Source organism: Dipodomys merriami, unplaced genomic scaffold (assembly GCF_024711535.1).
Source record: "Dipodomys merriami isolate MVZ:Mamm:240054 unplaced genomic scaffold, mDipMer1.0.p SCAF_45, whole genome shotgun sequence".
NCBI lineage: Eukaryota > Metazoa > Chordata > Mammalia > Rodentia > Heteromyidae > Dipodomys > Dipodomys merriami.
The window spans coordinates 3,319,145-3,332,891 of record NW_027206013.1 but is presented as its reverse complement, the minus strand read 5'-3'; the positions used below and the strand labels follow the sequence as shown (position 1 = coordinate 3,332,891).

The 13,747-nt window shown below is 42.7% G+C and overlaps 1 protein-coding gene across 2 annotated transcripts in view; it reads right to left on the bottom strand.

Moving 5' to 3' along the window:
* The window catches only part of Dgcr8 (DGCR8 microprocessor complex subunit), a 36,806-nt gene that overhangs the window by 8,611 nt on the left and 14,448 nt on the right, over positions 1-13,747 (bottom strand). For both annotated transcript variants that reach the window (XM_069994370.1, XM_069994371.1), the window contains exons 8-9: positions 12,897-12,995; positions 9,707-9,789 (exon numbers count right to left, since the gene is read on the bottom strand). In XM_069994370.1, coding sequence (XP_069850471.1) covers positions 9,707-9,789; positions 12,897-12,995 — 182 coding nt within the window. The remainder of the gene's footprint in view (positions 1-9,706; positions 9,790-12,896; positions 12,996-13,747) is intronic.

The following is a 13,747-nucleotide window of genomic DNA, read 5'->3' as shown; positions in this document are numbered from 1 at the left end:
GCTCACATCACTGTGGGAAAAACCATGCCTCTAGAATCATCCAAAAGGGCTGGCAACCATGTGTGGCACCCTTGCCTAGTTATGACCTACTCTAACTAGCAGCTGGCACTTGAACTGTGATTCAAGCATCAGACAACCTGCTTACCCTCAGGCCTCACGTTCCTTGGCACAGACCTGCAGGCACACACAGTAAAAAAGCACTCAAAATCACAAAAACATGAAACCTCTGGTAAAGACCCACAACAAGCTGCAGTAGGTCATACATGTTGCTAAGGATTAATCTGCTAAAGACACATGGAGATTCTAGCTCAGAAACACAGAAAAACAGCAAAAGTAAACTGCAAATGATCACTGTTGCACTTAGGAGAAACTCAAGTGACTGATGCCTTGAAAACCAGTCAACTAAAGAGATGACCTTCAGTCTGGATAACAAGGACTAGGACCCTAGAAAGCACAAACCTTCAGAATAGACTAATTAGCCCCAAATCTATCCAGAAACCAAGGCTGCAGTTATAAACTTTCCAATCAAGACAATTTCAGGAACCAGGCCCAGTAAAAAGGAAATAGTAGGGCTGACACAGTGATTCAAGTGGTAAGATTACCTGTTTAACAAGTACTGTAATGCTAGCTACTCAGGAGACATAAAATTTGGAACATGGTGAATTGAGGTCAACCATGATAAAAGGTCTGCTAGACTCCCCTCTGCCCCCACACCCCCAAAAAAAGCAGGACTAGAAGTCATGGCTCAAGTGGTATAGCTGAATTAAGGAAAGATGCTGAGCAAGCATAATGCTCTAGGTTCAAATCTCAATACTGGAGAAAAAACAAAAATACTTTAGGCCCAGAAGGCCTAAATATGTAAAGAGGAAATATCTAATTCTACTCAAAAACTTAAAGAGAACATTTCTCAGTTCAGTTCATGAGAATGAATAATGCCAGTTCAGTTCATGATATCAACATCAGAGAAAGACAACAGACATACACAAAGAAAACCTTACATAACACATTATGTCAAAATACGAACTTTACCACTTTGGTGGGGGCGAGGGGGGAGGAGGATGGGAAGGGGAAACAAAGGAGGAGGCAAATAAGAAATATACTCATTACCTTGCCCATGTAATTGTAACCCCTATGTACAGTATTTTCACAATAAAAAAAAATTTAAAAAAAGAAAAAGAAAACCTTACATATTTTTTTTTGTATTTTTTTTGGGGGGGTCCGGTCGTGAGGCCTGAACTCTGGGCCTGGGCACTATCCCTCAGCTCTTCAGCTCAAGGCTAGTGCTCTACCACTTGAGCCACAGCACCACTTCTGGCTTTTTTCTTTTTGCGCATGTGGTGCTGAGGAATCGAACTCAGGGCCTCATGCATGCAAGGCAAGCACTCTACCACTGAGCCACCTTCCCAGCCCAACCTTACATATTTTTAAGAAATGGATACAAAAATTCTAGAATGTGAGAAAACATGCCAGACATGGTAGTGTTCTTGGGAGGCTGAGGCAAGTAGATCATGAGTTCGAGACCAGCTTGGGCTATATAGCAAGACACTGTCTCAAAAAAGCAAAGAAAAAGTTGAAAATCTGAAAAACATTTCGTCACTAATGCTAAAATTCTCAAATGGTCATGAACAAACCAAATGTTAGCTACTTAAAAAGCAACAAAATACTACAAAGGGATAACAGTAAGTTTTGTGAAGAGGAAATAGTAGGGCTGACAGAGTGATTCAAGTGGTAGAGTACCTGCGTAACAAGTGTAAGGCCCTGAGTTCAAAGCCCAGTACAATATTAAAAAAAAACAGTAGCAGTTCTATTTTTTTATTTTTGCCATTTCAAACATGTTACTCAACACATTGTGCGGAATCTTTCCTTTCCTTTGGTGGCACAGGGGACTCAGGGCCTCCAGTGGACTCTACTGTCACTATAATGCACAGGCATCATCTGAAGGCTCCCAAAGCCCAGATACTCTCTCCATCATAACTAATGAAAAACAGAATGTTAGCCAGGCGCCAGTGGCTCACGCCTATAATCCTAGCTACTCAGGAGGCTGAGATCTGAGGACCACAGTTCAAAGCCAGCCCGGGCAGGAAAATCCATGAAATTCTTATCTCCAATAAACCACCAGAAAACTGGAAGTGGTGCTATAGCTCAAGTGGTAGAGCACTAGCCTTGAGCTGAAGAGCTGAGGGACAGTGCTCAGGCCCAGAGTTCAAGCCCCACGACTGACAAAAAAAAAAAGAATGTTGTCCCTGCATCTGAGGATGACCTCTGAACCATTCTAACCTGGAAGGCCTCAGGAACAAGACAGAACTGCCATTACAGAAACAGGACATCTGCCCTTGGTAATCAGGCATGTGCTGCTTGATGCCCACCTCACTGAAGGAAAAACTATTTTCTCCTTTGACAAGTTATAAACAGAATACATATATACAATTAAGTAAAACAGTAAAAAAAAAAAAAAATGTCTCCAGAGCATCTGGCACACATATGGTGGTACTCCTACACTGAAGAGTAGGATAATGTTGGGAAGGTGGCTCAGTGATAGAGCGCTTGCCTTGCATGCATGAGGCCCTAGGTTCAATTCCTCAACACCACATAAGCAGAAAAAGCAGGAAGTGATGCTGTGGCTCAAGTGGTAGAGCGCTAGCTTTGAGCTGAAGAGCTGAGGGATAGCGCCCTGGCCCAGAGTTTAAGACCCATGACCAACAGCAACAACAAAAGATCTGTATTGTCTCTAGTACCCAACACAGAGTTCCTAGAAGATTTCTAGAGTAATTCCAAGGGTCCCTTGCTATTCAAAAGAAGCCCACAGGAAGTCAGGCCTACTAGCTCAAATCTATAATCCTAGCTACTCAGGAGGCTGACACCTAAAAGATTACAGTATAAAGCCAACCCAAAGTCTTTTGAGACTTCATCTCCAATTAACCAACAAAATGCTAAAATATAGGCATAGCAAATGTTAGATCACAATCAGTGAACAAGCAAGAGTGAAAGGTCCTAAATTTAAGCCCTGGTTCAGGCTTAAACACACACATAAGCGGCACGCGTGCGCGCACCCCCCCCCACACACACACACAGACACCCACACCCACTGTACGGGCTAGGAATACAGGTCAATAGATGGGATGGGGCAAGGAAAAAAGTGAGATAAAGAGAGGCCCAATTCCCACATTTTAATTTATGCTATTGAGATAGCTAAGATTAGGGATCTCTAGGTAGTTTCCAGATAGGGGCTGGTCCTCAAAAAGATGGAATCTGTGATTAGGAATAAGGGAGGATTGCTGGAGACTGAATTATAAAATCTCTGGGAGACTCAGGGAACAACGCCCTGGTTGAGGAGCATATTCATATGCTGAAAAGGGCACTGCATCCTAACCACAGAGGAACAGAGTTTCCTGTACTAGAAATGCTTCCAAATCACACCCTATGTACCTTTTTGTCTGGCTGTTCCTTTGGCTATCAATTAGCAGAGAAAAATGTCTTCTTTAAAAAAAAAAAAAGTCTCAGAATCCTATAAATTCTAACAGGTTAATAAAGGCAGCTGTGGACATCTCTTACTTTGTAGTTAGGCAGGCAGAAACATGAGTAGACAGGGGCTACTATATTCAGATAACATATGAAGTGAAGGCAACTGTGTGGGACTGAGCTCTTGACATTGTGGGAACCTGATGCTAATTCTCTATTGGGGATTCTAGCAAACAGACTTCCTGGGAAGTCTCCTTGATAGCCACCTTTGTGGCTCACTTCTGTTGTGTCACTCAGAAATTATGGTGAAATGCAACTTTTCATGGAGAGAAGTTAATACTGTAGGAGTGTTAAATAAAAGTTACACTAGGTTGCCATTTTGTACCAAGTTTGGATACCAGGACCCAACAACCCAGACTAAAATCTAATGGTGGTCAACATGATAAAGTTCTATGTTAGTACACCAAAACCAAATAGTTCTCTAACCAAAGAAATCAGAAGAGGGAGAGCCAAAATGTCATCAGACTAGTTTCAACTACCTGCAATGCTTACATTCTTTGTTTTTTTTGGGTCCAGTCGTGGGGCCTGAACTCTGGGCCTGGGCGCTGTCCCTCAGCTCTTCAGCTCAAGGCTAGCACTCTTCCACTTGAACCACAGCGCCACTTCCGGCTTTTTTCTTTTTGCTTATGTGGTGCTGAGGAATCGAACTCAGGGCCTCTGGCATGCAAGGCAAGCGCTCTACCACTGATCCACCTTCCCAGCCAATACTTACATTCTTTAATACTTACAAAAAGTAACAATATTAACTGATCAGATATTTTATATTTTTGTGTCTCCTTCCTTAACTTTGAAATGAACAGACTGCTTTTAGTTTACTTCAATCTACCTATAAAACCAATCTCTTCTGCCCAGCCAATTAGAATATTTATCTATTTAAAAATAATTTTATTGTTATTATGTACATGTTATGCAGAGGGGTTACCATTTAATAAGTCAGGTAATGAGTGTACTGCTTTTTATTTTTGGACAAAGTCAACCCTTACTTCACCTTCCACCACAGTTCCCCCTCCCTCATCACTATCTATAAGTTACTATTTATCTTAATGCCATTCAATTGTACAATTGTAAAACAAGCCAATTGAGGAGCTAGGAGTGTGGCTCAAGAAGTAAAATGCTTACTTACTAGGAAGCATAAAGGCCTAGAGTTCAATCCCCAGTACTGGAAGAGGGAAGGAGTAAATTAAAGCTAACTGTGATCTTTAAACTAAATTTGTTACAATTTTGACTTTTGACAATAGGACCTGCTCAACATGAGTCTTTGATATGCTAATGGCCTATCCATGAGAAAAATATATTACCAACATATTTACAAACCCCAGCTACTTAGAAAACTAAGAGCAAAGGATCACAAATCAAGGCCAATCTGGGTAAAGTATGAGACTCTATTATGAAAATAGCTAACATGCCAGGCGCCGGTGGCTCGCCTGTAATCCTCACTACTCAGAAGGTTGAGATCTGAGGATTGTGGTTCAAAGCCAGCCCGGGGAAAGTCCATGAAACTCTTATCTCCAATAAACCACCAGAAAACCAGAAGTGGCGCTGTGGCTCAAGTGGTAGAGCGCTTGCCTTGAGCTGAAGAGCTGAAAGACAGTGCCCAGGCCCAGAGTTCAAGCCCCAAGACCGACAAAAAAAACAAAAAAAAAAAACTAATGTAAAAAGATCTTGGAGGCATGGAAAGCTCAGAATTCAAACCTCAGAACTATGACCCTTCAAAAAAAAAATTTCCACGAAGCACAGAAATCATTAAGAAACTGTAAGAGCAATATAGCACTATTGTGGATAGTTTGCCATATATCTTAGGTTATTAATCTACAAAGGTTGGAAAAAAATTTAAATACATCCTGACATACTTTGAAATGTTGGAATAAGAACCTTCAAAAACTGTTCCTTCATAAAAAGAAAGAAAAAAACCCTCAAAATTGCAGCCTTTTGCTCCTACTTCCTGTGTATCAAGGGAGATGTTTCTTTTGTCCCACTTTTCTGTTTTGCCCTGCTTTAATAAATAATTGCTTAACTTAAAAACAACAACATGGCTGGGAATGTAGCTCAATGGTAGAATGCTTGCCTAGCATGCATGAAGCCCTGGGTTCGATTCCTCAGTACCACATAAACAGAAAAGGCCAGAAGTGGCGCTATGGGTAAAAGGGTACAGTGAGAGCCTTAAGCAAATGAAGCTCAGGGATAATGCCCAGGTCCTGAGTTCAAGCCCAGGACTGGCCAAACAACAACAACGATCTGCTAAAATCAACTTTTTCAGAACCCTGGAAATTAAGCAAAGGCTTTCAACAATCTTAAGTGTTTATATAAACTATTAAATAAAAGCAAAAATATACAGCACATGCTAATAGTTCTAGCTATTCAGGAGTCTGAGATATGAGGATGGATGTTCAAAACCAGTTCCAGCAGAAGTCCATAAGAATTTTATCTCCAATTAACCACCAAAACAACAGCAACAAAAATGTGAAAAAGTAGACCTAGCTACTTGGGAGACTGAGATCTAAAGCCAGCCCGGAAGGAAAGTCTATGACTATTATCTCCAGTTAACCATGCAAAAAGCTGAAGTGGAGCTCTGGCTAAAGTGATAAGAGTGCAAGCTTTGAGCAGAAAGAGCTCAGAGACAGTGCCAAGAGCCCTGAGTTTAAGATCTAGGACTGGAACCAAAAAAAGAAAAAGCTAAAAGACAGCTCTCAGGCCTTGAGTTCAAGACCAAATACTGGCATGCATAAATATTTATTTTTAAAACTCAGTATCCTAAGACATTTATCAAAAGTAATTCATGGCAAAAATAGTGCAGTTGCTTGACACTGTAACATCAGATAGGGAAAAAAAAAAAAAAAGACAGGCCAAAACCTTAAAAGGAAAAGCTGGAAAATGAGATGTCCAATGAAGACTTAGAAATATTCCAAAATCTAAGTGGTCAGACGTGACCAGGCAAGACCTGAAAAAGTCCTAACCACTCTCCTCTGTGAGACCTTGGGAGACCTGGCCACTATATGTACAGGCAGGAAGGAAAGACTAAGACAGAATTGCCAACTACTAGAGGACCACAAGTGAACCCCAAGAAATATACAGAGCCCCTGTGCAAAGGTTGAAAGACATTATGGTTTGAAGAAGTGTGTGTTTTTGTGTGTGTGTGCACATGTGTGCATGTATGTGCATGTGTACACCAGTCCTGGGATTTAAATTCAGGGCCTGAGTACTGTCCCTGTGCTCTTTTGCTCAAGGCTAGTGCTTCACCACTTAAGCCACAGCCCTACTTCTGGCCTTTTGGTAGTTACTTAGAGATAGAATCTCATGAACTTGCCTGCCCAGGCTGGTTTTGAACCACAATCCTTGAATTTCAGCCTCCTGAGTAGCTAGGATTACATGCATGAGCCATCAGTACCTCTTTTTTTGTTAAGAGGCCTTCCATTAGAGTTTTTAGAAGTCACTAGTCACTAGTCTTAGAACTGAGAAACCTTTTTTTTTTGTCAGTCATGGGGCTTGAACTCTGGGCCTGGGCGCCGTCCCTCAGCTTTCAGCTCAAGGCTAGTGCTCTGCCACTTGAGCTACAGTGTCACTTCCAGTTTTCTGAGTGGTTTATTGGAGATAAGAGTTTCACAGACTTTCCTGCCAGGGCTGACTTTGAACTGTGATTCTCAGGTCCCAGCCTCCTGAGTAGCTAGGATTATAGGCATGGGCCACTAGTGCCTTAGCTTCAAAAGGATTTTTTTTTTTTTTGGGGGGGGGAGGGGGAGGTCCAGTTGTGGGGCCTGAACTCTGGGTCTGGGCGCTGTCCCTCAGCTCTTCAGCTCAAGGCTAGTGTTCTACCACTTGAGCCATAGCACCACTTCCGGCTCTTTTCTTTTTGCTTATGTGGTGCTGGGGAATCGAACCCAGGGCCTCAGGCATGCAAGGCAAGCGCTCTACCACTGAGCCCCCAAAAGGATATTTTTAATGAGAAACATTTTTAAAGTATCAAAAGACACTGAAGCTTTTGATACTTTATAACAACAGTCCCAGCAAACTAATACAGTTACAAAATAGAGTAATATCAACAATTTTTTTTTTTTAAATCAGGCTGGATGCTGGTGGCTCACACCTTATAAAGGCTAGCTACTCAGGAGGCTGAGATCTGAGGGTCACAGTTCAAAGCCATCCCAGGCCAGGAAGTCTGTGAGACTATCTCCAATAAACCACCAAAAAAGAAAGAAAGAAAAAAGCCAGAGTGGAGCTGTGGCCGAAGTGGTAGAACACTAACTTTGAGCTCAGGGAAGAAGCTCAGGGACAGTGCCTGGGCTCCCATTCCCTAGTGCTAGGAATCAAAACCAGGGCCCTGGACATGCTAAGTCCCCAATCCCATATTTATAATTTCAATATAAGCAGATAAAGCATTTTAAAAATCAAACAACCACTTCTGGTAATTCTCAAAAAAAAAATCAGAATAGAAGGAAAATTCCCTCAGCCTGATAAAAACCCCACAGCTAAGTCAAGTGTCAGTAAACTTAAATACTTAGGAAGCCGAGATGTGAGTTCAAAGCCAACCCAAGAAGAAAAGTCTACAACACTTCATCTCCAATTAACCGGCAAAAAGCTGCGCTGGAAGCACAGATCAGTGGTAGTGTCAGTTGTGAGTAAAAAGCCAAGTAAGAGTGTGATGTTCTTAATTCAAGCCCCAGTACCAACATGCATGTACACACACACACACACACACACACACACACACACACACACACACACACACTCACTCACTCAGAACTGGCAAATATAAAATAAAAATGAAAATATTCTAAAATTACATGGTTGCAATGGATACACAAAACTGATTATACTAAACCCACACACTTGCATAGTTTAAAAAAACAAGTGTTGCCTGGAACTTGTGGCTAATGCCGGTAAACCTAGCAATTCAGGAGACTGAGGATCTCAGTTTAAAGCCAGCCCAGGCAGGAAAGTCTGTAAGATTCTTTTTTTTTTTTTAATTTTATTTTATTTTATTTGTGAACATACTGTACAGAGGGGTTACAATTACATGGGCAGGATAATGCGTACATTTCTTACCAAGCATTGCAGCCTCCTCCTTTGTTTACCCTTCACATCCCTTCCCAGCCTCACCCCCCCCCTGCCCCCCCGTAAGATTCTTATCTCCAATAAACCACTAGAAAACCAGAAGTGTCACTGTGGCTCACTTGGTAGAGCGCTTGCCTTGAGCTGAAGAGGGACAGTGACCAGGTACCCCACAACTGACCAAAACAAAACAAAACAAAACAAACTAGCCAAGGTAGGAAAATCCATGAGACTATAATCTCCAATTAACCACTAAAAAAAAAAGGCTGGCTGGTGGTTCATACCTGTAATCCTAGCAACTCAGGAGGCTAAGATATGAGGATCATGGTTCAAAGCCAGCCGGGGCTCTGGAACAGTGGGCCCTGAGTTCAAGCTCCACGACAAAAAAAAAAAAAAAAAAAAAAGTGCTGAAAGTGGTGCTGTGGCTTAAGTGATTATAGACACTTTAGCCTTGAATGAAAAAGTTCAAGGACAGTGCCCAGGCCCTGAGTTCACCCAGGACTGACTGACACAAGGAAGTGGGGGGAGGGAAAGATCAAGTGTTATTATATATAAATTAACTCCATAAAGCTGCCATTAAAAAAATCCACTTGAAGTCAAGGCACCAATGGCTCACACCTATAATTCTAGGAAATTTGAGGATCACAGTTCAAAGTCAGCCAGGGCCAGGAAAGTCCGAGAGAAACTTATCTCCAATTAACCACCAGAAAACTGGAAGTGGTGCTGTGTCTCAAGTGGTAGAGTGCTAACCTTGAGATGAAATGCTGAGGGATAGCTCACAAGCCCAGATTTCAAGCCCCAGGACCGAAAAAAAAAATCCATTTGAAAATGTTTTAAATACTACTTAACATAAAGAACAACCTAAGTCTTAAAGATAAATGGTGACCTATATTTATAGTACTCACTAAATATTGCCTAACAAAAGTCTCCAAGAAGGACATATTTTTCCCTGTTTGCATAAAGACAATCAAGTTTCCTCTTTTATGAACTACCTGGAGGCCCTATAACTCAAGAATAATTCAATCCTTTGTACATAGCATGGAGGGCATAGGCACAGCTTGTAGACAGCTCTGGATTGGACCAATATGGTGAACACCTGCATCTGTTGCAGCTCCCAACAGGTTAAGACCACAACACTCACCTCCAGTTCTTCACTGTCTTTGGGCTTCTCCTCAGAGGTCTGTTTAACAAAGTCAGGTATGAGGATTTCCAGCGTGGCTCGAGCTACAAAAGAGAAAAAGCCTAAAGTGAGGGCTCAAGTGAAGCCTTCTTCCCAGGGCTTGCGCTGAATAGGAAGACAGATGTGCTGCAGAATGAGCTGCATGTTGCTCTTATACCCACAGCTCAAAGGGGTGGGCAATGGCCCAGGGGCAGTGGCAGCAATTTCCAGGCACAATCAGAAGAGGACAAAAGAAAAATCACATCATGAGTAAGAGGAACCATAAGACAAGTCACAGGAAATTTCACAGGCCATATTGAACTTACATATGTGAAATCCTAGTAGCTATTGAGGGAGGAGCTCAAATCTGTATTTTTAAGCAATCATGTTGGTGTGAAAAAAAATAGCTTGGCACAATCTAGACCCCACAGAGAAGCCTGAGAACAGGCATTCAGACTAGGACATATAGGCCATGACTATGGGAGCACGGAGAGGTGGCCAGATGTGAGATGTTATGGCAAGTGTGTGCAGGACATAGTATGAGGATATATCCAAGTAGATGCTAGGCACTGCTGTGAGGAAAGAGTACACACACATCTAGGGCTGGCTCAGTCTGACCCAGCAGAGATTTGACTGTCAGCAAGCTATCCCAATAAAATAAGAAATAAAAAAGACTTTCTAGAAATGATGTTTAGAGAGTAGCTGGTTGAAGTCTGGACAGAGAAAGTCAGAATATGGGCAGAAGTCAATGACCCAGAACAACCCAGCCCCAGGACATTTCTACCCCCAGGCCAAGTCCTATTCTGCAGGTTATCTGTTTGAAACCTAACACCCAAATTATTAAATTGAAAAACTCAGGCACAATCTCTCTAAAACAGATCGCAGGGCTGGGGTGTAGCTCAGCTGTAGAGCACTTGCCTAGCATACAAGAGACTCTGGGTTCAAAACCCAGCACCTCAAAAATAAGTAAATAAGTAAATAAATATTTATAAAATAGCAAGCTTTCCTGGTAACTAGAGTGGAGTGTGCAAGCTCAGGACAACCATGCAAAAGGACAGACAGTAAGCACAATGCAGAAAGGCTTCCCACTGTCCTCAGTATTTGCCATTAAAAAAAGTAGCACAGGGCTGGGAAGGTGGCTCAGTGGTAGAGAGCTTGCCTTGCAATGCATGAGGCCCTGGGTTCGATTCCTCAGCACCACATAAGCAGAAAAAGCCGGAAGTGGCCCTGTGACTCAAGTGGTAGAGCGCTTGCCTTGAGCTGAAGAGCTGAGGGACAGTGCCCAGGCCCAGAGTTCAGGCCCCACAACCGGCGGGGGAAAAAAAAAAAAAAAAAAAGTAGCACAGAGGGATACTGATTGCCAAGACCATGTTCTCACTGCTCTGGAGACCCAATGAAACTGTAAGAAAACTGACATGATTTTTGCTCTGCATAGAGCAGACCTACTCTGGGAAGCAACAGGTCAATGGGGAAAATCTCGAACAGACCTGACAGTGCATGGACCAGGGATATACCCAATACCACTCTGCAAAGTACTCCACTCCTCAGAAGAGCCTAACTAATGCTGATGCTGAGATAGAAGGCTTTGGTGAAAGAATGCCAACTACCTTACAGCTACACATGAAAACTGCAAGGACACTGTCCAAAAGCACAGTGAGTCTAAACTACAAAACACCAACTTCCTTAGAGATAAGTGCTCTTGTATGCAATGAGTTATGTCCTAATTTAGTTGGAAGAACTCAGCAATTATCCTCATGAATGTCAAAAACACTTGAGATGGTGACAGCATATCAATCCACCTCTTCTCTATTCTAGCATGTTCACATTTTGATCAGTTTAAAAATAAACCTTGCTGGGCGCTAGCAGCCCACACCTGTAATCCTGACTGCTCAGGAGGCTGAGATCTAAAGATCGTGGAACAAATCCAACCTGGGATAAAAGACTCTTATCTCTAACCACCAAAAAGCCTAAAGTGCAACTGTGGGTCAAGTGGTAGAACACTAGCTCTGAGCATAAAAGTCCAGGGACATGGGCTGGGAAGGTGGCTCAGTGGTAGAGCACTTGCCTTGCATGCCTGAGGCCCTGGGTTTGATTCCTCAGCACCACATAAGCAAAAAGAAAAAAGCTGGAAGTGGTGCTGTGGCTCAAGTGGTAGAGCGCTAGCCTTGAGCTGAAGAGCTGAGGGACAGCGCCCAGGCCCAGAGTTCAGGCCCCACGACCGGACCCAATAAATAAATAAATAAATAAATAATAAAAGTCCAGGGACAGCACCCAGGCCCTGAGTTCAAGCCCCAAGACCATCACCAAAGAAAAAGAAAAGAAAAAACAACCAAAAACAAAAATAAAACTACACATATACACACACATACCTGCCTCCACTGTATACATAGCACAGCAGCACAGCAGGTTGAATACACTTGAATCTAGGAATAGCTTAAGACAAGGACAGGAGACACTGACCCTGCTATTACTCAGAAGAAAAGTTCTACTCTAAAGTCTCATTCAGGACTTTACTCTCTTGACTTGAGTCTTTTCCAATAAGCCCATAATTTCTTTGTTTGGCAGGGTCTCATGCTTGTTAGGCAGTATTCTACTGCTAAGCTATACCTCCAGCCCTTTTTTGCATTGGTTATTTTTGAGATAGGTCTGTCATTTTCCCTTGGCCCAGGTGTGGATTGACATTTGTCTGTTCTTTAGATGTGGGTGACAGGCACATGCACCATGTCCAGCTTCTTCCACTGAGATGGAATTTCACAGACTTTTTTTTTTTTTTTTTTTTTTTACAGGACTAGCTTAAACTACAAACCTCAAGATCTCAGCCCACCAAGTAGCTAGAAACAAAAAGTCTGTTTTGTTTTACTAGTGCTAGGAATCAAACTCAGAGCCCTCCTCAGTGTTCTACCACTAAGTTACATCCCCAGCCCCTTGGCTGAGACAAAAGTCTCATTATATTGCCCAGCCTTGTCTCAAACACAAAATCTTTCCTCAGCCTCCTGACTGCTAATATTTCAATTGCCACACACAGCTAAGAATGCAACTTTAAATCAAAATGAGATGTGTCCCACCCATACCCTCCAAACTGCCGCCACTGCTCAACCCCTCTTTAACAAAGAGGCAAGGCAGACTTGGCAGGCAGCTTGTGTCTCTGAGACACCCAAGCAAGCCACATTACCAGCTTTATTCTTCGCAAGTTTTTTGCTGCTTGCAGTTCCAGATCCGTAAGTCACACCATCAATGGTCACCGAGGCACCAAAAGGCTCACTTGGATTCTCTTAAAATTAAAATTGCTTGTTTTAAAACACACTTGCCAAGACATTAAAAGCGTGCACACACAGTCTGCCCACACTGGCAGATGCCCCTGCAGAAAGAATGTCTATGCTCTTCTATAAAGACTGGGAGCTCCCTGAAGTGTAGAGACAGGGCTAAGGATGGTCAGCAATGAAAGGCACAGCTGGGAAATCTGAGGGAAATGGGGATCACGGGTGAGTGGGCCAGAGGAGAAGAAACTGGAGGCAAAACCTGCCCAGGTCAGGGACATGGTCTCCAAAAGACAACACAGGACTGTTGGGAGCTTGGAAGGACAGGATGCAATGAACCAGATAAATAACATCCAAAAGGGTAGGTGGGTGACCACAGGCTTTGGTTCTTAAGGTAGACAAACTGTCACTCACAAAGTTGTAACAAGGTTGCCATGGAAGATAGCTAGAAGGAGTATGAACAGATCCAAGACACTTACATTCACCTGGGGGAGACCAGAAAAGGACTCAATGCACAGCAAGGAGGCCTTCCTCACAAGTATGCCATTGATGACACACAGAAGCCAGCAAGGGACAAGAAAAGCAGAAGGGAGACAGGACAGGGGACAAACTCAAAGGAACAAGCTGAGCTATTTGCCCTTAGATGAGACATATCTCCATGAAAACAAACTACTATCTGCAATACATTTCTCTTTGCCCTTCCCTTGTACTTCTATCCAGTCCAATAGAGCTAACAGTTCCCAACCCCAGCCCAGACAAAAGTGAT